Source organism: Metopolophium dirhodum, chromosome 1, assembly GCF_019925205.1.
Source record: "Metopolophium dirhodum isolate CAU chromosome 1, ASM1992520v1, whole genome shotgun sequence".
In the NCBI taxonomy this organism is placed as follows: domain Eukaryota; kingdom Metazoa; phylum Arthropoda; class Insecta; order Hemiptera; family Aphididae; genus Metopolophium; species Metopolophium dirhodum.
In genome coordinates, this window is record NC_083560.1 from 23,334,137 (window position 1) to 23,358,939 (window position 24,803).

A 24,803-nucleotide genomic window follows, 5' to 3' on the forward strand; every position below is an offset into this window, starting at 1 on the left:
CTAAGCTATATAGTTAAAGGTCTAAAATTATATTCATTATTCAATCATGACCAATAGCAACCTTACAATAAACAAAAATATATTATTATAGCTGATCCCGCGCACTTCGTTGCCCGTTAAAAGTGAAAATCTTAAAAAAATTTCGATTGTTCAACTCTTTTTGGGCGTAACTTGTTACAGTAAGTGCAACTCAGACAGCCTGGTATATGTCAGATCACGGACAATGTGCGACAGCATATCAAGTAGATATCAGCAGCTATAAGTGGAACTAAGTCACCTTTGTATACAATATATAGTATACTATATATAGTCAATGTGTTAAAATTCGACTTGATGCATTCTTGGGTATGGCCGAATTACATTTATTTTAGTCGAACAGCACTTAGGTTTAACCATTACCTTTTTTGAACACAAGTGCAATTCGACCATTTCTTTTTAGGTAATAAGTGCAATTTGACTATCCCGGCGTGCTTGTACCTGATCTGCCGATAACCAATGGCAACCAATAAAATAATAAAACTAATTTCTACTATTTATTTCTCCTATATCCAATAGCAACCATTTATAAACAAAAATTTCCAACGTAAATCTCAAAATTCCTGTTTGAGCACCTCCTGGGGTTGGACTTTATTAATTTATGCCTATGACACTCGCAAAGAACGTGGCTTTCTATTGGTGAAAGAATTTTCGAAATCGGTTCAGTAGTTCCAGTGATTACCCTCAACAACGTCAACTAACAACTCCTGTTTATATAATAAGTATAGAAAAAATGAATGTTTTTGTATAGATTAGACCTCTGTGTAGAAGATAGGCTAATTTAAAAAGGGTTAAATTTGTTTTTTTTTTATTCATCGGATTTTAGTACGGTTTGGTTAGGATTTTGTATTAATTGATTATATTAATCCACCGTAGGTGGAATTAGGTAAAAACGATAAACTCGGTATAACTTTGATACTTTAGAGTTAAATTATATACACGTACGTACAAACAGCACGGGGTCCGCGATCTAATACAGGTAGATTGCCTACCTGATAATTAATGATAATATACTGCTGCGAATTAGAATTTTTATTCTGGGCAACAGAAAAGTTAAGATAAATCTAGAACATCATACACCGAATATTAGATAACGAATTGAACAAAGTTTGAGTCATAAAGAGTTGGTACATTTAAGGTCTATTTACACATAACCGTTCCGTGTCCGTTCCGTATCCGCACCGTCCGTTCAGTCTCAGTGCAAGTGTATTTACACTTAACCGATTTGTATCCGTGATGTCCGTTCAGTATCAGACATCAGTGAAAATTATTAAGCTTTTTCATACCAACTAACTTACTTCATTATAGTACTATACGTCTGTACGAAGTACACGTTTGTACCTATATTACTTTTCATTTTGTGTTGTATTAATAGTTTGTGTTAATAGTTAATAATTAATATTAAATTACAATTTATAAATCTAATTAATTTTCATACCTATTTTTACTAACTGTTATAATCAATTATTTGAGCGGAAATATGGCTGAGAACTTAGATGACATAGAAGATATAGCCGTCCTAGCATTGTTACTAGATGAAGAAGAAAAAATAAATAATAATACAAAACAAAAAAGACTTTGGGTTCACGACGTATGGAAAAAAATAAAAACAGAAGGAGAATTTGCCACTTTATATAAAGAATTAGTGGATCATGAAACGAAATTTTTTGAATATTTTCGAATGCCACAATACAGTTTCAACGTATTGTTGCATAAAATTGAACATGATATTAAAAAACAAGACACTTTTTGGAGAGAGGCCATAACACCAAGAGAAAGACTGGCAGTTTGTTTAAGGTACGTGTACAATTTTAATATGTATATGGTAATTTATTTTTGTAAATTTAATTATGCTTAACAAATTTTAAATTCTTTTAAAATAAATTTTTTCTTGTAAAATTAATAAAATAATATGAATTGCTTTTAAAATAAATTTTGTCTTGTATAGTATTAACAAATGTTGAATAGTTTCATAGTAAATTTAAAAAAAATGTAGTTGGTATACAACTAATATATAAAAATTAACATTTTAATATTAAATTATTTGTAAATATCTGTGTATACTTCTACGTCTGTAGGTCCTTGGATGTTATAGGCAAAGTTCTGAGAAGCGTTTAAAGACATATCTTGACTTGAATGTGCAGGGGATGGTGACGCAGATGAACAATACAATGTATTTTTTGGCACTTAAACATAGGGATGGTTTTGAGCATTTTTTTGAGTTAATTGTGGAGATGGCGGTGAGGACAGGTAGTGCGATGTAGATGTCATGTTTCTTGGTTCTTGTACGTATTGGTTGTTTTGAGATTGAATTTTATAGGTAAGGTTCTGGGTAGCATTTAAAGAAATATTTTCACTTAAATCTGCAGGGGATGGTGGCGCAGATGAACAATACGATTTATTTGGTGACATTGCATTTGTTGGCACTTGAATATAGGCATTTTTTTGAGCATTTTTTTTAGAAAATTGTGGAGATGGCGGTGAGGACAGGTAGTGTGATGTAGATGTCATGTCTCTTGGTTCTTGTACGTATTGGTTGTTTTGAGCTGCATTTGGAATAATATTTTGATTAAATTGCTGATATGTTGGCGATGGTACAGTAAAATATGGCACTGTATGTGATTTTTTTTTCTGTTCTTCGTCTAAGATCATTTTCATTTCATACTCTTGGACTATTGAAAATATTTTGGATTTCACTAAGTTTAAATAATACGGTGTAAATGTCTTAAGTGTTGGTGAGAAGCCTGCCAAAAAAGCATCAACTGGATTATTTTGAGCGAAATTGGACATATTATTTTCCTTTTTTTGCATAATATATTTCATCAACGTGGTTGAAGCCGAATCTGGTGTTTTAATTATTGAACGTTTTTGGACCAATTTTTGAACTGGCTTAGACGACCGGGTTTGTTCAACATTTTGCGATTGCTCACCATCTATATCGTTCATGTTCTCATCAATTTGAACTGTAGCGTTTTCATTTTCATTTTCGTCCACGTTGTCATTGAAAATGTCTACGTTGTCTTCATTGCCAACTAAATCTTCTATGTTTCCCAAAGTGTCCCTTTCTTGTAGATGTGGTTTTAAGAATTGTAGCTGGTCATCAAATTTATATTTTTTCACTTTTTTAGCGGCTTGCCCACTTGTTGTTTTTTTTATGGATTTTCGATAATTATCTCGGATATTGTTCCAACGAGTTTTGCAAATTTTTCCTATAATTACATGTTGATACTATAATAATAAAACAACTAGTGTATTTCATTATAATAATATTAAGTTCAAAATAGATAATATTTACATGCTTATTACTAGGGCCCGGATTTATATGCATAAGTTACAATTTTGAATTATAGTCAATAGATCCGGAATACATAGTTTTATTTTGTATATTTTTTGCATATTTGAATGATAACCAATGTATAATTTATACATTTATATATTTATAATATGTCATATTTCGTATGTTTTACTGTTTTAGTACCAACACATAATTCCGGGCCTTACTTAATACGTTATTTTATATTTTACACATCAATAATATCATAAAGAAAATATTTTTATTACGTATTTATTCATATATTTACACTTAAATTTAAATCATAATATTTATAAACTAAAACGAACTATTAAATTATCATTTTACTATTTTCTTATAATTGTTATGTAATTAAAAAATTATAGGTATATTTGATGTTTCAGATTTTTGGCTACAGAAGATTCCTTCACGACAATTTCATTTAGTTATCGTCTAGGTCATACAACTGTTTATAGAATTGTAATTGAAACTTGTAAAAGTATAGTAACAAATTTAATGTCAGAAGTAATGCCACAACCCACAGAAGAAAGATGGAAACAAATTGCAAATGATTTTTGGACCAATTGGAATTTTCCGAATTGTATAGGTGCGTTGGACGGAAAACACGTCACTATTCAAGCACCACCAAATACTGGTTCACATTTTTTTAACTATAAAAAAACATTTTCTGTCGTGTTACTTGCATTAGTTGATGCACAGTACAATTTTATAGCCGTAGACGTGGGCGCTTATGGAAAAAACAGTGATGGCGGAATATTAGCACACTCTAACTTGGGAAAATCGTTAGAAAATGGTTCGTTAAATATTCCAAAAGATGAATTTTTACCTGGAACCACCATTTCTGCTCCATACGTTATATTAGGAGACGAAGCGTTTCCTCTGAAAACGTACTTGATGCGACCATATCCAGGGAAGCAACTAGATGATTCCTTAAAACGAATTTACAATTATCGTCTTTGTAGAACTCGTAGAGTAGTGGAAAATTGCTTTGGGATTTTAGCACAAAAGTTTCGTGTTTATAACAGGAGGATACAATCGAAGCCAGAAAATGTGGATTATATTATTTTATCAACATGTGTTCTTCATAATTTCATAAAAAAATATAATAATAGTGTCACTGAAAATTTTCAAAATATGAATGATCCAACTTCAAACATAACTTTGAATGATATACCTATGCAAGGAGGTGGTGCTGGGCGAGCAGCATTTGCAACTCGAGAACTATACAAACATTTTTTTAATTCCTCAGCTGGTTCAGTGCCGTGGCAAAATGAAAAAATTTAATTAAGTGTATTTTGTTTGATTTACATACATTTATATACTTTGATATTATTAACTATATAGTAAACTAATTTAAAATAGTGTACAATAATTATTTAACTAAAAATATTATTTGAAATAATATACATATATTATTAATTCAATTGTATTTATATTTGAATTGATATGATTTGTTTTGGAAAAAAATACACATGGCATTAAACTTGATTTATTGAATTTTGAATGTAATACATATTATTATTATAATTACCTATATTTACGTTATAAAATACATTCCGTGCATGGAATAATAAAACAAACATTCATGCAGACTTGGGTAGAATACTTTATGATAATAATATTCCTAAGTATTCAAAATACTTCACAAAAAGTATTCCAAATATTTTTCGAATACTTTTTTTTAGTAGATTTAGATTTCAATAACAAAAATATTATTTTTTTCAATTCTGTGTTTAAAAATGAGCATTATTGAAATACACGCCCATCTGGCTAACTATTAGCTATATTCAAATTAATATAATTAATAAGTAATAATTAGTAATATATACAAGTATACCTATATAAGAAAAAAAGTATTCCGAATACTGTACTCAGAATACTTGTAAAAAGTATTCAAAATACCGTATCTAATACTTGACTTGTACTTATATGTACCGAAAATACGTCTCCGTATCAGTGCCATCCGACAAAACATAGTTTTGAACAAATAGAATCGGACGAGACGGATACGGAACGGGCACGGAACGGGTACGGAACGGACAAGTGTAAACGATAACATTAAATTTAAGCCATACAATGTAAAAACGTCGGACACGGACCGGACGGTACGGATACGGACCGGACACGGACCGGATATGCAACGAAGTGCACGGGATCAACTAGTTTTATATAAATTGATTTCTCAATTGTAGTAGGTATAAATAGGTATAATATAATAGGTATAATAGGTATTATATGGATATTATAAAATATAAATATAGATATTTAGCTAATATATGTATTTATCTATTTAATTATTTATAAATTAATGTAATTTGGATTTGATTAAAAGTAATTCGTTATTTATTAAGTTTAGGTATATCAAAAAAAGCTGGTAAGTGGATGTCGCTCTGCTTTACAGTAGGTTACAAGTGGGTCAATGTATAATGGATTGTATTAAACTTGAATTCAATGATATAATATCATTGTATAAGAAAAACAATTCTGAGCGGAGACCGTTTGTCAGTCTGGATTTTTATAATGTTATTATTTATTATAATATATAGCCTGTAAGTTGTATTAATATTATAATATTATAATTTTTTATTCGTTGTTATGGTGATAAACAAAGCGTAAGAAATTAAAATCCCATGTTTAGCGGTTTTTTGTAATTTGTCGGCAGTTTTTCCTGTGGCATTAAATAAATATTGAGAAATGACCTCTTGTACCAACTTGATTCAATTTGCTAAAATATAAGGTACTATAATATAGTATACATATTATATTGAAATCAAAGCACTCCTTCTGGTAGAAATGTTGTGTGTAGGATAAAAAAAAAACAAAAACTATTGTAAGCTTCGCTCAGAATCCAAAAATCAATTAAGTTAAAAATTAAGTTAATGAATATTAAATTTAAAAAAGTTAAGTTAAAATGTTAAAATGAACTTAAATTTTAACTTAACTTAAATTTTTTAACTCGCTTATGCCCAGGCTCTGTAATATAGCTTAGTATAGAAAGACAAATACAAATACGTATACGTGCCTATAATTTCTATTGAAATTGTATTGACAATTATAGAAAAAAACGTAAAAATATTGGAAATTGAAAATGGCCATAAACAGCTACCTATAAGAACAAATCAAAATATTTTGAAAATTTTTTTGTGTAGATAAATGGATTTTTCAAAAACCAATTTTGCGTAAAAATTCTAGTTTCTCATTAATTTGTGTTGATGTCTTTCTCGGTGCTTTTAAAAACTACTGAGTATTTTTAATAAAGTGAATCTAGTTGGTGCAATTGGGAGGTAACAAATTAAAATTCCCAATAGTTTTTAAAAGCGCCGGGAAAAACATAAAAATTAAGTATAAACGGGAATTTTTACGTAAATTCGGTTTTTGACAAAATCGATTTTGGTACTGGTGTAACTCTAAAACAAATGACCGTATATACATGCAATTTTCACTGGTTGTTTAAATTAGCATTTTCTATACACGATAAATTTTCAAAATATTTTGATTTGTTAAACTGTTTAAGGACATTTTCAGTTTCCAATTTTTTTAGTTTTTTTTGGTATGAATGTCAATCTAATTTTATATGTTGGGTAAAACAGTTATAAAATTTAATACAAGGCTCATAATAAATTGTTAAAGTGATAATTGAAAAATATTAAAAATCTATGGTCACAATTTTTTTTATAAGCATTTAAAGTTCAAAACTTGACAAAACGCGTAAAATTCACAAAAATGTGCAAATTATTTAGAAATGCATAAAAAATTTTCTTTTTGAATCTAAGATTTAAAAATCTAATACAAGATTACTCATAAGTTTCTCTAACTTTATCAAAAAAAAAAAATATTTACAAGAACTTCAAATTTAGTTTTTATGTGCGTTTGAAGTTCATATTTTTACAATATTGGATTTTTGTGAATATATGCGGTCACCAGGTTAGGTTAGGTTAGCCTATAAAGATTCATAATATGTAATATTTTTTTTATAAGTACTTAAACATTTATGAAACTCTCGAGCGTTTTCAAATTTATTGTAGTTAAAATTTTATAAATTGTTAAATTTTTATATCTACGTAATGAAAATTTAAAACAAGGACTCTCATAAACTGTACAAGACATATAACTGTTCATACTGTAATCGACAATTCTAAAAAATATATAAATATTAAACATAGTTATCTTTTAATTATTGTCGATAAAAACTTTTCACATGGTCAAAAATGTAATACAACGGTGAACGGTTCTCATATGTTGTTGTTAGTGTAAATTAAAAAATCTATAGTAAAATTGTATGAGCGTCTGAAGTTAAAATGTTGACGAAATTCATCAAAATTACGAAACTTGTCAAACTATTTCGAATACGAGAATTATAAAAAGTTTTTTATGTATTTTATAATTTGAAACTTTCATACAAGAGTACTGAAGTTCATACTAATGTTTTCCTACATTTAACAAACATAAAAAGTCTACGGAAAAGAGAAATTCATTTTTATTACGTGTGTTTGAAGTTAGACATTGGATATTCATCCTTGAATTAACAAATTCTCATTCAACGATTATCTTATTTTGTCGTTTTTCAAAAACTATTAACCTTTGTCCTTGCATTTTTATCAAATGTTTATTCTATATTTTTAAAGTAAATGATACAATTTTCAAAATAGTTTGACTCGTTTCGTTTATAGACATTTGAAAATGTTCTTTCTTTTTAGTTTTTATTCAACAAATTTCAATAAAATTGTACTCGTTGTTTCAAAAGGGCCTGGAAATGTAATACAAGGTTGCTCATATTTTTTTATAACAGCAGTTGATAAATATTAAATATCCCTAATATGAAAGATGTTTTCTAAAAGTATTTAAAATAAAAATTTTAACAACATTTACGAAAATCTTGAACATTTTCAAATTTATTGTAGGTACCTAGTTAAACATTGTTTATATTTATGCATTGAAAATTTAAAACATGGATTCTCGTAAACGGTACAAAACATATAAGAAAAAATCAAGTTCCAGGTTTAATGCCTGTTTTGCAAATGGGTTCCAATTCTTATAACCAAAATGCAAAAGATATTAGGACTAAATTAACCGAGTATTTCTCCAACGAAGAAGCCGTACTGTTTCAATACAACTATATATAATAACATTAACATTTAACACAACAGTTTCAACATTAGGTAAAAAAAACAAAATATAATAAGGAACTTCCTTAAATAAAAGAAATATCATATTAAACAAAATAAATTCACCTAATTACTTTTAGGTATAAAAACAAAATATAATAAAGAACTTCCTTAAATAAAAGATATATCATATTAAACAAAATAAATTCACCTAATTACTTTTAGGTATAAAAACAAAATTAATAAAGAACTTCCTTAAATAAAAGAAATATCATAGTAAACAAAATAAATTCATATAATTATTTTTAGGTAAATTTTAAATTGTTTCTATTCAATTTGTTCAATTACCATGTTAATGATCTTACGTTGTAATTTGAGTTTAGCATTTCTTGGCATGCCTACCATAATACTTGTCAAATATGCACAAAAATCTCTATCTTCATTGAATTGTTCAGGTTCTGGGGAAGTTGGAGGAATTGGCCTGCTATTTTTTAATTCATCAATTAGCATTGACATATGATCTCCCATTAATGATTCTAATGTACAAAATAATTACAATTAATATAGATAATAATCTTTATAACATATAATACATACTTTTTTTCCGTTTTGAAGGTTCATCTATATCAAATTCTTCGCTAGTATTATGAATACTACCCGTAGTACTAGGAATACTATCCGTAGTGCTATGAAATATAATATAACAAATTTAAAATTATTATATTTTATTTTTAATAAATTGATATTTACCGCTTTTGACATAATACTACGTCATCTAAAAACTGTAAACTTTTTAAATGAGGCCACTCTCTTTTTATAGATGCACTGCCAGATGGTGCAATTTTTTTCTCCCTAGTGTACTTTTTTTTTAAGTACTTCCAACTTTTTTTTAATGCAGGAATTGAATATTTTCCTATTTAAATAAGTCAATTATAATAGTAATTGGATTTTATAAATTGTCTAATTGCTTTTAGGTTTGCCATTAAAATTTACATATATACTATTCCACAGATTACTCTTGATCGTATCAGATCTTTCACTCAGTGACAATTTGAAGTTCCAGAGTGGTGCACATGGTTCAATTAATTCAATGAGTTTTGGCATATCAATTTTAGCAACACATTCCTCTTCAGACTTTTTATAGTTCTCAGCCGACACATCATTAAAATCACCTAAACATATTGTTTTTACAGTACTATCATACTATTAAACTATTAGTATTAAAAAAAATATTACTAATTTCTAAAGAATTTGTATTTTTAAGTAGTTTCTTATTAACCGTTTTCAAACTATTATTTATGTTTGGTTCATCATCCTTTGACTTTATCAACTTATACTTGTTTACTTCTATTTGAAAATACATAAATATTATAAAATAAAATATTGTAATTGTTTGTGTTAATTTATATAAAAATTGTATCTACAAGTTAAATAGGTGAGTCAACAACTTTTTGATACTCATCAGAAATATAAAGGCACTAAGTCAAAACACCAGTTATGTGCCTGTGCACACCAAAAAAGTGGTTAATTTAGGATGGGCAAAAGTAGGGGTGGGTGAACCGATCCTAAAATTGTACCGTTGTTGACATACCAGTTTAATTTATGTCTCAATTAAATTTAACCAACTAGTATTTTAAACATACTTCCTGCAGCCGTATCTTCTTTTAAATGATTTTCACTACATTTGTGTACGCTATTTTGTACAACAAATATCATACACCCAGCACACAATCGTCCCTAAATATATCAAATTTGAAATGTCTATAATACAGTATTTTACTATTTAGTTACTGTTTATCAGTACCTACGGGTTACATTAGCTCCCTACCAATATATTTTATAGTTTTGTACCAATTTAGATTTAATATAAGATACGTAGGTATTAATATTTAGTATGTATATACATTGTTGTGTGCAAAGGATATGAATACTTTTTTCTTATAAAAATTTATATATTAATGTTATTTATCATTAACATTACTGTAATTTTATAACTGAACTTTTTTGTTGCTTCTTAGAAAGAAGGAACACATTTTTAATATGCATATTCTGCCAATGAAGTCTGCACATGCCTATGGGTTCATAAATAAATAATATTCAATGAATTATTAGTAGTATATTAGTGCACTACATAATATAGTATGTTATGGTATGTTAAAGTTAATATATTATATTTTTAGTATATTTGAACTTTAGTATGACAGTTGTTAGTTCATGATGTTGTCCTAATCTATAAATCAAAACAAACGCAGATAGATACAATATCTTACTTTTACATAGCTCATATTGTTGAGTGTTGACTCAATGTACCTATAATATATTTAATAAATTTAAAATTATAGTTAGTAATATTTAATATTTATTATACATTTTTTTCTTATCAAAATATAATAGATAACATTAAATCGCACTACCACATCGTGACCATTGTGACCAGCACGATCAAAAGTTGAATATATTCAACTTCGCGGTATTCGCGGTATCGTGTTGGTCGACACGATCATATTTTTACAACCACATTTTGGTAAGCCAATCAGAAAAAAGTATTTTACACGACACGACAAGACGCGGGCAGTAGTGAACCCGCCTTTACTGTTCGTACTGTAACCAACAAATCTAAAATATGTTGCAATCACGACAAATTGACGCTGCCCGTCGTCGGTGTTTGATGTGTCTTTGTGAGTTCCCGCGTTCGATCGTTCACTGTTGGCGACGGCCGACGCCGGTTTGCTTGTCACTCGAAATCCGTCGTACAAACAGTACAACCCAGGGGTGGTGGTGTTGGTGGAGCTGGTGTTGTAGCGGACGCGACCGCCGGTCGATACAACGTATACTCGTTACCACGGTATACTATCACAGAATAGATAGTTAACTGATACTGATACTACCTAATCGTAGGCTAGCCGCTCTTGTTTCGTTTCTCCTGTAGTTGCTGTTTCTAGTTTTTTTTTTTATCGTTAACCGTTTCGCGTCCGTGACCTGTGTATGACGACTGCGTTCCGTCGGTGTTCGTTTTCTCCATCGCGTTTTCGTTCGTTTACATTTTAACTTGAAGTAACGGCGAACCTCTCGTCTCGTAATTCGAACGTCCGTCCTCGGGTGTTGGTTATTTTTGGCTGCGACGGAATTCACGTAACACGTCATCGTTATTTTGTTTACAACGCTCAAATTGTCTGCCTACTTTTATTTTTCCCTGGACATTTATCACAGGTAATTATTCGTTTGTTTGTTTTGTTTATTAATTATATCGATGATACATTCACGATTATAATTTTATAATATTATTAATTTTTTATTTAATAGGCGTCAAGAGGACATGATACCCTCATGACGTGTTGTCTCCGTCTTACAAGTGCGTAACATAGCACATTGTACGCTTAGCAAAACACTTGTAGCTCTGTTAATTTATTTAATCTCAAGTCAGACTAAGGCCCGATTTCACCAACACAGTTAATCACGGTTAACGTTTAATCGGCTGATAACAGATATTTAACCAGCCAAATTCGGCCGATTAAAACTCCGGTTAACTTTAACCGTGATTAACTGTGTTGGTGAAATCGGGCCTAAGGTAAGATTATTATCTAGGCCACCTCGTGGGCTTTTAATTATATTTTAATTTTTAAGCGAGTTATGAGTACCTACTTTAAGATGTACAAACAATTTACAATTTTAAAATACTCATAGCTCGCTTTAAAATTAAAATATAATAAAAAGCCCACGAGGTTGCCTAAATAATAACCTTAAGTTTAGATTTTATAAGAGATCATTTCACTCTAATTTTTAAACTAACTGAGCTACACGTGTTCTGCTGAGCGTAGAATTTACGCACTTGTAAGCCGGAGACAACCCATGCAGGTATCACATCCTCTTAATCATAATATAAAGGCGTCCGGTGCCAATGTAATTTTGTACCCAAAAATAGGCTTTATGGGAATAATGATCCTGTTCTGTAGAATCAACCATATTTTTTTATCAAACACGAGACTAAACAACTAAAAGGTAATATTTTACAGGCCGCATCAAACTCAGTTTTTTAATATTAAATATTAAGATATTGAACTTTATAATATGTCTTCAAAAATAATTGTAATAACATTTTAATAATCATTTTTTACGAATTATATTATACCTACCATTATTTGAAATAAAATAAAAAATAGAGTTTGATCAGTCTGTAGGAAGTAATTTTTTTCTCAATATAATACACGTTATCAACCCCTTCTAAATAAGTATTATAATTAAGACGACAACTAAAATATTAAACTTAATTTTAAAATTTTATAGAATTGAGGAAAATTTGAAAAACTGGCACTGGGTCCCTTTAGCGACCAAGTATATGAACTGTCATTGTGCATCATATTTATTATTTAAAAGGGCACTACACCCGCATACGTTCTGTCTATCTTACAAACACATAACATAGCAAATCGTACACTCAACTGTTAGTTTTAAAAACATCATAGTGAATAGATATCTGATAAAATGTAAAGGTTAGATTATTATCTAGTGAACCTCATAGGTTTTTTTTTAGATTTTAATTTTGAAGCAAGTTATGATTATTTTATAATGCACAAACAATTTACAATTTTAAAATATTCATAACTGTTTTAAAATTAAAATTGTACAAAGTTCACTAGATAATATTTTTACTTCTAAATTTTATAAGAGTTCAATTCACTATAATTTTAAACTAACAGATCTAAACGTGGTCTATTGAGTGTACAATTTGCTATGTTAATTATAATAAAATGAAATATTTAAATTTAAAAATTAATATTGTATTTGGAAAGTAAGTAGAGACCGGATTTTTATGTTTTTACATAATATCTTTACTGAGAGATAAGCTTTCTTGACAATTTATTTACCTATGAACCGATATACAAATAATTTTAGCGCATAAAAAAGAATACTTTAAGGTTAAAGAATATTTTGTGTAAAAAACATGTTGTAGGAATATACTGCCATATTGGGTTCAAATTTGAATATTTTATAAAAATCTAATAGATAAAAAAAAAATTTTTATTTAACTTATTTTTATTATTTTTTGAGTTCATAAGGCTGAATCATTTAAGTTTGAGTTATTTTAATACATAATATTATTCTGTTGTTTGTTTATTCTATATGCAATATTTTTTTTATTTTTAATATTATTATTTTTTGAATTAATTCTGGCTGAATTATTTAAGTTTGAGTTTGAATACATAATGTTATTCTGTTAATGAACTATATGCAATTATTTTTATTTTTTATTTTAGTATTATTATTTTTTGAATTCATAAGTTTGTGTTACAACAGTTAAATATAGGTACACCAGTATGGCAGTATATCACCATAATATATATTAAATATAACTGTTTATTTTTATAAACTGTTACTTTTATTTGTTTTTCCAGTTTTAAATACATTTTTATAAAAAAGAATATTTTTTCATAAAAGAAAATTTTTGCATTTAAAAGATATTTTGATGAAATTATAGAGCATAGAAGCATCTTATTTTCAAGATTTTAAGCGCATATAAATCTCCTCTCTAGTAATAAGTATAGGTATGTGTGTACCTACCTATGCAGTACCCACTTTCAATCGGACGAAAAATCAATAGTGCAAGCATCAGTGTTGGATAAATTACTATTTAAAATAGAATAGGTACCTTCTAGTTAAGTACGTTAAATATTTTCATTACCATATTGACTATGTTAAATCTACTAATTCTACTTGTGTACACCAGTAGCAGTATTTCAGCTATAAAAAATGTCAAATAATATTATTATTAATTATTATTTTACGTTAGGAAAAGATAGTTATATATATATATATATATCATAATTACTTTTATTTTTGATTCCGAGTTTCTACTAATAACATCAATTCCTGGAAAATTAATAATTTATTTGATTATTATTTAAAACTTGATACCTAACAAAAATTCAAATAATTGATTTATAATTTTATTTTTGTATATCCTAGCCCCCCCCCCCCCCCTAAATGTTGTCTTACATTTTATATTCATAACTTATTAGTTATTTAAGCCTGGAGCGCCCCGGTACGTCACAAATGAATCTACACAAAGCCTTAAAAATAAAAACATTGGACCAAACAACTAACCAAAATCCATTATAATAGGTTTCACTCCAAATTCCAACATCAGTTGTATTCTTCACTCTTAAATCTCCCGTTATCATCACATACTTTTCCTGACAACCAAACACACAGGCTCAAAAAGCGCTGGTGCTGTGACCTACTAATTTAATTAATTTAATAAACCAATTCTTCTTAAGGGATTCATCCTCTGTTTCATGGGTTTGTATGTATTTTTAAATATAGATTCGCACAAGGCCATGTTACCATGTGACTTGCCATAAGTGTATGCCGCGGCCGATGTATTTCTCCAAGGAATGTGGCAAGTTATTGAGAGAGCCAATTCGGTACTATGAAGTATTGGATAAAGGACAATATTTAAGAGAATTTAGTATGGCATTTTCAATCAAGAATAGCCCAGGGGTTGCATTTTTCTCAAAAATGTATCCAAGTAAGAACTTTCAAGTTTCTAGTGATTCCCTGTAATCATTTTTTGTTTGTTAACAGTAGACGTTTCGACAACCAATTATAATTCAACCAGCATGATCAATAGAAATTATTCTAATCATAAGATTGAATTCAACGACTTCGGATTTTGGTACAAATTCGTCGATAAAATGCATGGTACATACCACAGTTTTTTTGTTGATTTTTTTCGTTTTTGACTTACCATGTTTTAACGTTATTTCATTATAGAAATTCACAATTTTGATTTGATCTTTCAATTTATATTCATTTAATTATATTAATTATTTTATTTAATTAAGGTAAAGCAACAGGATAAATTACTTTATAGATGCCAAGTGTGTTCTAAATCCTTTGATAGATCACATTGCGAAAGACCATAATCAGCCAGCTCAATCAAGCTCAAATGGAGTAAATGAAAAACTAAATATTTTAACTAATCATCATGTCCTAATTATATTATTTTATTTTTAGGAAAGAGAAACTGAAGACTTATGAAATCGGAACCATCCATGACTCAAGAAAATAGCAAGTGAAGTCTCCTTTAGATGAAGATAAAAATCAACAGGATTACAACAAAGGCGCTGTCGATATAGATATGATGTTGAACGGCAATATCTTCACTCAAGGATCTGCAGATGTTTAAAAAAAAGAAGAAACTGATCAAGAAACTCCAAACAGTGTAAAAAAAAGTTTATGTAGTTTATGTTAGCCACAATCTATAATAATAATCCTTCAAACAGTGGGGATTCACAAAACAAAGCTAAAGTTATATAAAACTTAATTAAAAGTTAGTAATCAATTTTATTTTTATAAGCTCCAGTAAAATAATTTAAAATTTCCCTTTGGGTTTTTTTTTATATTTTTTTATCAATAACTTTTAAGTGGCATAAATTAGGAGACTGTATTATTTATTATAATATTATAAATTAAACCACTATATTTTTTATATTAATTTTTTAGATAAGGAATATATTTAAAAATGAAACTAAAAAGTTTGATAGATTTTGGAATACAATAAACAATTCTATTTAATAAATTACTTTATTTATACAATAACTGATGGTAAAATTTAAATTAAATTAACATAATGCAATAATGTTTAAAAAAATTGCCAAACATTAGTTAGTTTCTACTAACATAAAGTAATTTATTGTTTAATATTAGTGATCTTCGAGGTGACCTTATAATATATTTTAACCATGTACCTAAGTAATACTTATATTCAATTTCCAATCATACTTGTGTTAAAGGCATTTTACAAACATTTAAATATTCATAAATTGTTGTCATAGTTTTATAGTTTTTGTTAAATTATTAATTATGACAACTTTCATACTTTGTATACTGTAAAATAGAAAAGTGAAATTCTATAATTACTATACATAGATATATATGTATTAGTTGTTTTACTCCGCGTCATGAGAAAATGCAATCGCTGCATTGCACTTTCAAATGATTTACTCGAGCAGTCGCGAAGCCAATTTTCCTCTTCCAAGTGATCACCAGTTACTGTATACACTGCAAATGCAATAAATACGCTGTTATGCATGAAGGCAGTCAAACGTAATGTAAACAGAGTGAGAATTATAGTTGTATTCTCTCATGACACAAAGTATAGTAATTTTTAATTTTGCTCATTATTTTTAAGCTATTACATCTTAAATGTGGAAGCTAAATATTAAATTACAATATTCAAATCATGAATCCAAAAATTTGTCATAGTTTCAATAATTTTATTTAAGTTTTTTTAATACAAATTTTAAACTAAATATTAAATAACCTATATAGGTGTATAATATATACTACTAAATAATAGTGTCACCCAGGCTGCTCTCCTCAAACTCATCACAATGTATAATCTATTTTCCTGAATCGTATTTACTTATTTTGCCTTACTGTAGAGATTGTAAATTTTCTTATAAAAATATATATATATATATTAAATAAGAGTTAGTTTATTTAAAATTATTCTGTAATTTTTAAAATTATTATTTTCAATACAAGTTCTTTTAAATATGCATTTGTTCATAGTTTTTTAAGTTTGAGCTTAATCAATAATTAAGACAACTCAATTACATCTAAATTTGCAAACTTTAAAAATATAAAATGTAATGTTTATATAATAAAAAAATATATTTTATAAGTAACAAAATCAATAAACATTAAATAAAATATATATATATATATATTATACCTAATTAATAATAGTAGCTAAAATTATTAATCTCCATTTATAATTAATTATTGATTTATTTTTAGTTAAAATTTAAAATTATTCATTTAATACTAATAATATTATGGTTCTGAGTAGAAATGTTTGAATTATGTTTAAGAGACAAGCTTAGAAATATATTATTATGCATTTATGGCTGAATCTTTGTCATAGTTTTAATAATCTAAGCTTAATCAAGAATTTGGGGAACGTAACATTACATTAAACCACATTTGCATATAGTAGTAAAGTACTAAAATTAAATTATTGTAGTATTATAAAAAAAAAAAAATTAAAATGTTTAATCTCAAAAAATTAATTATCCATTAAGAAGGGTATTCCACCCGGTGATTTTCTGTCTAATTTGTATGTTTGGCAAAGAACCCATCTAAAATCCTATGGCGCGTGTGTGTTAGACAAAAACAGAAAATCACAGTATCGAATCCCCTTAATATCTAGAATTAGTAATGTTTGTTAGTTATTTCCTAAATGTAAATGATAGGTTACTATACTGAAGAGTATTTTCTCAAGTATACACTGTTATTAGTTTTAAGACAAGTTTAGACGCATATTATTATGTTCAAATCATGGTTTTTATAATTTTTGTTAGTTCTGAGGTTAGTATCCTAAATAATTATTTTCAATTGCAGAATTCGATATTACTTTTAAGCCAAGTACTTAGGCATATAAATATTTCTTAATCTTTGTCATAGTTTCAATAAATTTAGTTTAATTCCTGAGTGTTTTAACTTTAAACTATGTTTACATATTGTATTGTTGTAAAATTAAAATCTAAATGTTATGTGTAAAAAAATGTAAAAGTGAAAGTAATAAAATATTAAACTAATTTGTAGGTATTAATTAATTATTTTTAATTTATTATATCCTAAATTGTTTAAGTTGATATTTTATAATAATATTGTATTTACAATTTTGATTTAAACTACTGTTAATATTTTTGAAATTAGTTTATTATTATCTAAATATGCATGTAAGTCTTTGTCAAAGTGTATAATCAGTAATTATGTAATTGTGGTAACTTAAATAGATTTTTACATGCTGCAACAAAAAAGATAATATGTAAAAAATAATTCATAATTTGCAATTTTATTATTAATTTTTTTTCTGTAAGCTGTGTCTGTAAGCTATAGTATTAGATTTTAAAATTGTAAGTTTATATTTAATTTTGTTCAAATTCATAATTATTTGTAAGACAATTTCATAACATCTATGATTCATTAACAGAACTCGGTTAGTTAAAATAAATAGTATCTATAGTAATGCTTTAATAGTGACTTATGGTGTACAGCAAGAAACAGTTCTAGGACCATTATTCTTTATATTATTTATTAATAGCTTATTTGACATAAAGCTAAATGCTAAACGAATTTGTTTTGTAGATGATACTGTAATTCTAATGTCTGATAAATTATATGATGAACAACTATATTCTAAGGTAAACATGATTGTAAACCATAGGTAATGGCGGTTTAGATGGGAACACAGTGCACACTTTTAAATTCTCACTGCACCTCTTTAGCAGCCCTCTTGCTGTAAATGTTATTTGTTCATTTAATTCATCAATAACCTAATCAAAACAATAAAATATTTCAAACTATTGTATCAATAAATGATATTGATTTTTTCATAATTCCTAATCAGCGATTCAATTGATTCGAACACCACCAAATTATTGTTGTAGTAATGTATTACAGTACTTCTGCTACTCCGACACTCAGTAAACTTTCTTGGCTTTGCTAACTCCTGACTGCCAATCTATAATTGATACTCAATACCCTTGTTAACAGTTCTGTACAAAACAACTAAACAACATTACATTTTAAATGGTGATCATATAATATGTATCAAACTATTTACCTTTAAATTATATACTATTGGTGAAAAATTATGTGTTATTAATTTTATTATGAATTGTGTTTTATAAAATTTTAAATTTTAAATGGCGATCATATTATTTTATAAATTAAACTATTTTCCTTTAAATTCTAATATTAAATAATACTCTTATGTTTAACAAAATTAGGAAAATATTATATAGAAAATAATTGCAGAAAAGGGTCAATATAGGCAATTTTATATACGGTTGTACACGACTTTTTCCTACAACCATCCATTGATGTTTAAGGGGTTCTAATAGATGACTAATATATTCTAAGGAACATTTTTTAGGCAACTTGTTATGCATTCGGCCGTCGACCATGTCGTTGTGTTACTTATAAATAATCATTGGAGTGAGAAAAGGTGCAACTAGACCAATCTTTTTTGACAATTCGTAAAGAATTTCCAGACCGCCACAACTTTAACACAATATAATATATATTATATCCGATCAAAAACATATGATAAAACATATATAAGAAATGAGAGCCAAGTTCAGTAGTATGATATATTCCTTGGTTGTGAACTTCAATGAAAAAATAAATAAGATCTAAATTGGTGCCAATTTCAATAATGGCAATCCTGAAATTTATTAATAACAACATAAAATATTTTATAACAACTTGAAATATAATTTTTTATTATAACTTAGGATAATATATTGAAAAACTATGGTCTAACTTGGCTAGTTCTCATATACGAATTATTACACGTTCAGTGTCGACAAATCTTTCCTACAATCATCCATTTATGTTTATGGTGGCCTAATAGATGACCAATAGATTCTAAGAAACATTTTATAGACAACTTATCGAAATACAAATAATAATTGAACATTATGGCTCATTGACGTTGCGTCTCAAAAATATAATTATTACTATAACGAGGTATAAATTGCAAATCACGATTATGGATATATGTATGAGTCATAAGGCTAACAATACAAATTTTAATATTTCTCATTATTTCAATAAATTATAAATGTTTTTGAAAAGAAAAATGTACACAGAAGATACCATCTGGCATCTAGTCCTTAAAAAAAAAATTTTAAATATATATATATATATGTTACTTTATATTCCCGAATAAATTTTTGATATTTTGTCTTAATTCAAAAACGGATAATCCTAAATACTTGAAATTTTCACCAAATGTTAAAATTACCATTTTCCATACGTGGAAAAATGTTCATTCAATATTGTCTTTTTTTGAGGTATCTATAGCTATAATAATTTTTTAATTTTCAGTTGGAGATTCATAAAAGTTTTTCTTTTCATAGCTAGGATTAAAAATATTGATAGAAGATTTTACATAAGTTTGTTTAGCTATAAAAATAAAAAAATGTTTCTTAAACGGAACATACATTTCTTATGAGCTTTTGAACTTATAATTTTTATAATATTTTTTATTCAGTGGTAAATTATTGATAATTTTTGACATTTGGTTATTTTTCCAAAACGAATATTCCTAGACTCTTGAAATATTCACTAAATATTTATATTAGTATTTTATATGTATGGTAAAATTTTAAAACAATTTTTATTCTATTTGAGCTATTTATAGCCATGATAATTTTTTCAAATTTCGTAATTTATTTTTCAGTTATAAATTCAAAAAAGTTTTTTTTTTCATAACTAACATAAGACATTTTTTATAAAGGGTTGAGACAGATACAGTTCTATTAAATTTAACAGATGACTTAACAAATTTAAATGTGTCTGATTTAAAAAAAAATTGTTTATCTATGTAGCAATAAATTAAGTCTTGATCATAATATTTTGAGTGAAATAGATTGCAATTCAAGTATTTTAGAATGACCTCAAAAAATGATTTTGATTACCAATTTTTTAAATAGATATTCGAGTGTTAGACTTTCATTTGGTAAACAATACACTGCATTTATAAATACTATTAATAAATGGTATATGCTTAATTAACTGATTTTATTTTCTAATCATTTAGTAGGTATTTGTTTTTTTTTTTAAATTATACAATAAAATGAGATGTAATTTTGTATGTACATAATATTATATAAATAAATTAAATAATTCATGATTTATAATTTTTATCCCATTGTACAGTTCATTATTTTAATATTTAATACCTTAACTAATATAAGGGTAATAAGACTTTTAACTATAAAATAACTAAATATCAAATAAGCACTTAAAAACTTTAGTTAAATTGCTTACAATATTGTCTGTTATTATTTGTTAATAAAATTACTACAGAACTTGAGTCATGGAGTGACAGAGTCAACCATTTATTTTTATATAATAACATAACCACTGAGCGCTGACCTATTACCTATTTGTTATTTATGTACAAAATATTTTATATTATTATGTAAAATAGTATTTAAATAAAATATATAGACAGCAACTGTAGTGAAAACTACATTAATTTTATGAATTTGTAATTATGTTTATGTTGTCACAATAATATTGATAACAGATTGTAAGTATTACCCAACAAACTTGGCTTCAAAACTTCATACAGCCATAAACAGTCGACTATTATAGAGTCGGGCATCTAGTATAGTAGTAAGTATATTATATCTGTGCATATATCGAAAAACAACGATCAATTATTATTAATTTTATTAACTATCAATCAATTATTTCGATCGAAAGTTCACAATCGTTTTCAATAGATTTTATAATGGACCCCCAGTCGTCGATTTCGGCTCGTCGACGGACACTGTTGCTGTTGTTTTTGTTGCCGCTATTTCGATCAGTAGCATTTTCAGGTACGGTGGTATTACGTACCCACGTATTAAGTAGTCATATATTAACTATGTACAGCGCGCCGCATGTTTCTAATAATATTTGACACTATAACTAATAAGGCAATTAGTATAGTATAACATGCGGAGGTCGTTGCAGAATCGTAGAGAAAACAATTAAACTATAGAAGGTGCCGTCACATACGTATCTTTCCTGGAAAGCCAACGCCCATACGCAGGATACGAGTCGACCAGCATACCAAATACGAGACCCGAACTCTGTCTCATGACCGAGCTTAGCCACTACTACAACCACCCACTCCAAAGGACACAATCATATATATAGAAGCCCAGGACAAGAGCTCTTCAGACGGTTAGGGACATTCAGAGTCAGGTCGTAACACCACTCACAGTTTATATTCTATCTTAAAGAGTCGTAACACCACTCTTTTACACCATATATTATAACAATGTATTTTTGTACTACGTTAATAAACATTCATCATACCTAGTACATCACGTATTCTATCTCTGCGTTGATGTATATATCGACGTCGGTTGGGACGTAACAGTGGCAATGGCTGTGGGTGGAGGAGTGACATATAACGGCGGAGCGGGTGATTCATACGAGAGTAAACGGTCTGACAAACTTGAAAGGAACTGTCGTAGTTCAGCTTCAGCCCGACTGATCTTCGGGTTAGGCGTTGTAGGATAAGGAGTAGGCGTTATTAAGGGGGCTGCAGCTCACGTATTTTTCATACGTTTTAGAGCAATAAGCGGTGGTAAATTACACATACTTCGGAATGTCCGATTTAAATTTTTTATACATGTTTGAATTCATTGATAAAATATCTAGGTTTCTTAGGAAGTCGATTTTCACTTTTCAATTTAAAATGACCTTAAAATAACCATTTTTTTTTTATAGAAATCCCATGAAATAATTGCATTACATTTGTATTTATTTTGGGCACATCTGATTTTAAATAAAAAAAGTGATTCCTAAGAAACATAGTCTAGAAGTTTATAAATTCAACCATTTTTTCGAAATTACACTCGGACTTCGGGAAGTATGATTAATTTACTACCGCTTTTAGTAGTTTTTATAGTCATGCAAACAAGAATATATTTCATTTTTCGCGATGTATTGACATGTGCGTGCGCGTGTGAGAGTAGTTTCCGGCGCGGTTGCCCGACTCGACGTGACAGCGATTCTCGGAAACAATTAGCAGATAAGGATTAGTGTATAGGTATACAAGAACAATTAATAGGCAACAATAATAATCAATAATAATAATAATATTTTTCCAAAATTGAATACAACCAACATATAATATAATACTACCTCTGAATCATTTTATTTGAACACTACACTCTGATTAGTAAAGTTGTCTGTGAGTTTCCGGTGGTTTGTGCTTTTTTTTCATTAATTTACAAAATGGGTAAAGACTGGCATTTTGGGCGAAAAGCTAGATGTAAGTTAAGTGCACCTAGGTTAAAAAAACATCGATTGAACAATTTACAATCAAGATTGAAAAAAAGTGACATAGATCAAAGCTGCGATGATCAGGTAATTATATAAACAGATATAAAAATTACAATAATATAAATATTCTAAAAAATTGAAGATTATTCACTACTTATTCATTATTCTTTTATTTTAATTGTAACAGGAAAAAACACATTTACTAGTGTCCGAAAATGTTTTGATAGATGATGTGAATAATATAGAACTTACTACTGAAACTAGGCAAGTAAAACTGTTTTTGAATATAGGTCACTGTAAAATTGGTAAATGATAGTTCTAGGAAAAAATAATTTATTAGGAAGGTATATTGTATATTATGTTACATAATTATTAATTATGCACTAACCATTATCATAATTAATAAATTGTATTTTAAAATTACTTGTATATTAAATTATTATATTAAAATGAGTTAGTAAAAGGTTAACAAAAAAATATTTTACTATTTATTATTATTATAACTTACTATAATATGTACCTATGTAAATTAATTATCACATGTACCTATAGTAAGTAAATTTGAGTATACAGAGGCACAGAGCAATTAAAACATATTAGGTATTTGAAAAAATTACTATTTAATAATAAAATATTTTTATTTCTATTTAGTTATTAATATGACGTATTATATAATTTTTTCTCGGACTTTTTTTCCTTTCATAAAAATATATAAGTTGTATTAAAATTTTTATAATTTTGAATAAAAGCTACAACATGAACAATTCTTAAAAAATTATCAAAAATTGCAAAAAAAAAATATAAATTACATAATAAAAATTCATATACAAATGTGCGTATTATCAAGAATAAGTATCATAGTTACTGTAGATACTTGAAAATTTCACTGAATGTTTATATTAGCATTTTCTATACTCTATACAACTTTGAAAATAATTTGCCTCTTTTTGAGCTGTTTATTGATATTTTAAAGTTTCAAAATTTCAATTATTTAGTTTTTTTTTCTATAAATATCGATAAAATTTTATTTGTTGGGTCAAAAAGCTTAGAAAATTAATACAATACTCCCGATATATTGTGACAATAACAGTTGAAAAATATAAGCATTTAAAGTTCGACTTTTGACAGAATTTATCAAAAACTCGAAAATTATTCATTGTAGTTAAAAAATTATAAAAATTCAGTTTTTTTTCTTTTACCGGCTTTTTTTTTTATACTAAAATGCATTAATATGCTTAAATATTAACAGATACTCATTTGTTAATTGCATATATGGGAAAAAGCCGTATATTGATTTAGATGTACAGGGAAGTAGACGTTGAGCGTGTATAGTATACAGTACATGTTTTTGGAATATCATCTGATGTCAATGGCAAGATTAAAATTTTATCCTGAGATGTCATACCTAAATATAATTATAAAAAATTATAACTGATGAAATAGGTACACACATAATTATTATAGTATGTTTTGATATTTTCTGAAGT

General features: G+C 27.4%; 2 protein-coding genes and 1 long non-coding RNA gene across 4 annotated transcripts; 2 read left to right on the forward strand and 1 right to left on the reverse strand.

Annotated features, from left to right (window-relative positions):
• Nucleotides 1-1,516: 1,516 nt before the first annotated feature.
• Nucleotides 1,517-5,405, forward strand: LOC132934477 (uncharacterized). The gene is made up of 3 exons (XM_061000780.1): nucleotides 1,517-1,833; nucleotides 3,733-4,399; nucleotides 5,307-5,405. Exons 1-3 carry the CDS (start codon nucleotides 1,517-1,519, stop codon nucleotides 5,403-5,405), a joined length of 1,083 nt encoding a protein of 360 aa, XP_060856763.1.
• Nucleotides 5,406-8,338: 2,933 nt separating this feature from the next.
• LOC132936444 (uncharacterized) lies at nucleotides 8,339-10,800 on the reverse strand. 2 transcript variants are annotated; one of them, XM_061003176.1, is made up of 7 exons: nucleotides 10,725-10,800; nucleotides 10,098-10,191; nucleotides 9,691-9,801; nucleotides 9,435-9,626; nucleotides 9,205-9,367; nucleotides 9,052-9,140; nucleotides 8,339-8,990 (listed from the first exon to the last, which is right to left on the reverse strand). In XM_061003176.1, the coding sequence occupies exons 1-7, from the start codon at nucleotides 10,737-10,739 to the stop codon at nucleotides 8,782-8,784; spliced, it is 873 nt and encodes a 290-aa protein (XP_060859159.1). In that variant the 5' UTR covers nucleotides 10,740-10,800; the 3' UTR covers nucleotides 8,339-8,781. The 2 variants fall into 2 exon arrangements, with proteins under 2 accessions (XP_060859159.1, XP_060859160.1); XM_061003177.1 differs by lacking the exon at nucleotides 9,691-9,801.
• A 335-nt stretch (nucleotides 10,801-11,135) lies between these two features.
• On the forward strand, nucleotides 11,136-17,077 carry LOC132936010 (uncharacterized). The gene is made up of 5 exons (XR_009663383.1): nucleotides 11,136-11,664; nucleotides 14,776-14,980; nucleotides 15,037-15,153; nucleotides 15,297-15,405; nucleotides 15,469-17,077. It is a non-coding gene; the product is annotated as an uncharacterized LOC132936010 (long non-coding RNA).
• The last annotated feature ends 7,726 nt before the right edge of the window (nucleotides 17,078-24,803 follow it).

What these genes read in the sequence shown, in the direction of transcription:
- LOC132934477 (XM_061000780.1), top strand. Translation starts at nt 1,517, where the DNA reads ATGGCTGAGAACTTAGATGACATAGAAGATATAGCCGTCCTAGCATTG. An exon ending in AGACTGGCAGTTTGTTTAAG is followed by an intron (nt 1,834 to 3,732) that starts GTACGTGTACAA and finishes TTGATGTTTCAG; the next exon opens with ATTTTTGGCTACAGAAGATT. An exon ending in TACAATCGAAGCCAGAAAAT is followed by an intron (nt 4,400 to 5,306) that starts GTGGATTATATT and finishes TCTCCGTATCAG; the next exon opens with TGCCATCCGACAAAACATAG.
- LOC132936444 (XM_061003176.1), bottom strand. An exon ending in GTAGTATTATGTCAAAAGCG is followed by an intron (nt 9,141 to 9,204) that starts GTAAATATCAAT and finishes TATATTTCATAG; the next exon opens with CACTACGGATAGTATTCCTA. An exon ending in ACCTTCAAAACGGAAAAAAA is followed by an intron (nt 8,991 to 9,051) that starts GTATGTATTATA and finishes TTTGTACATTAG; the next exon opens with AATCATTAATGGGAGATCAT.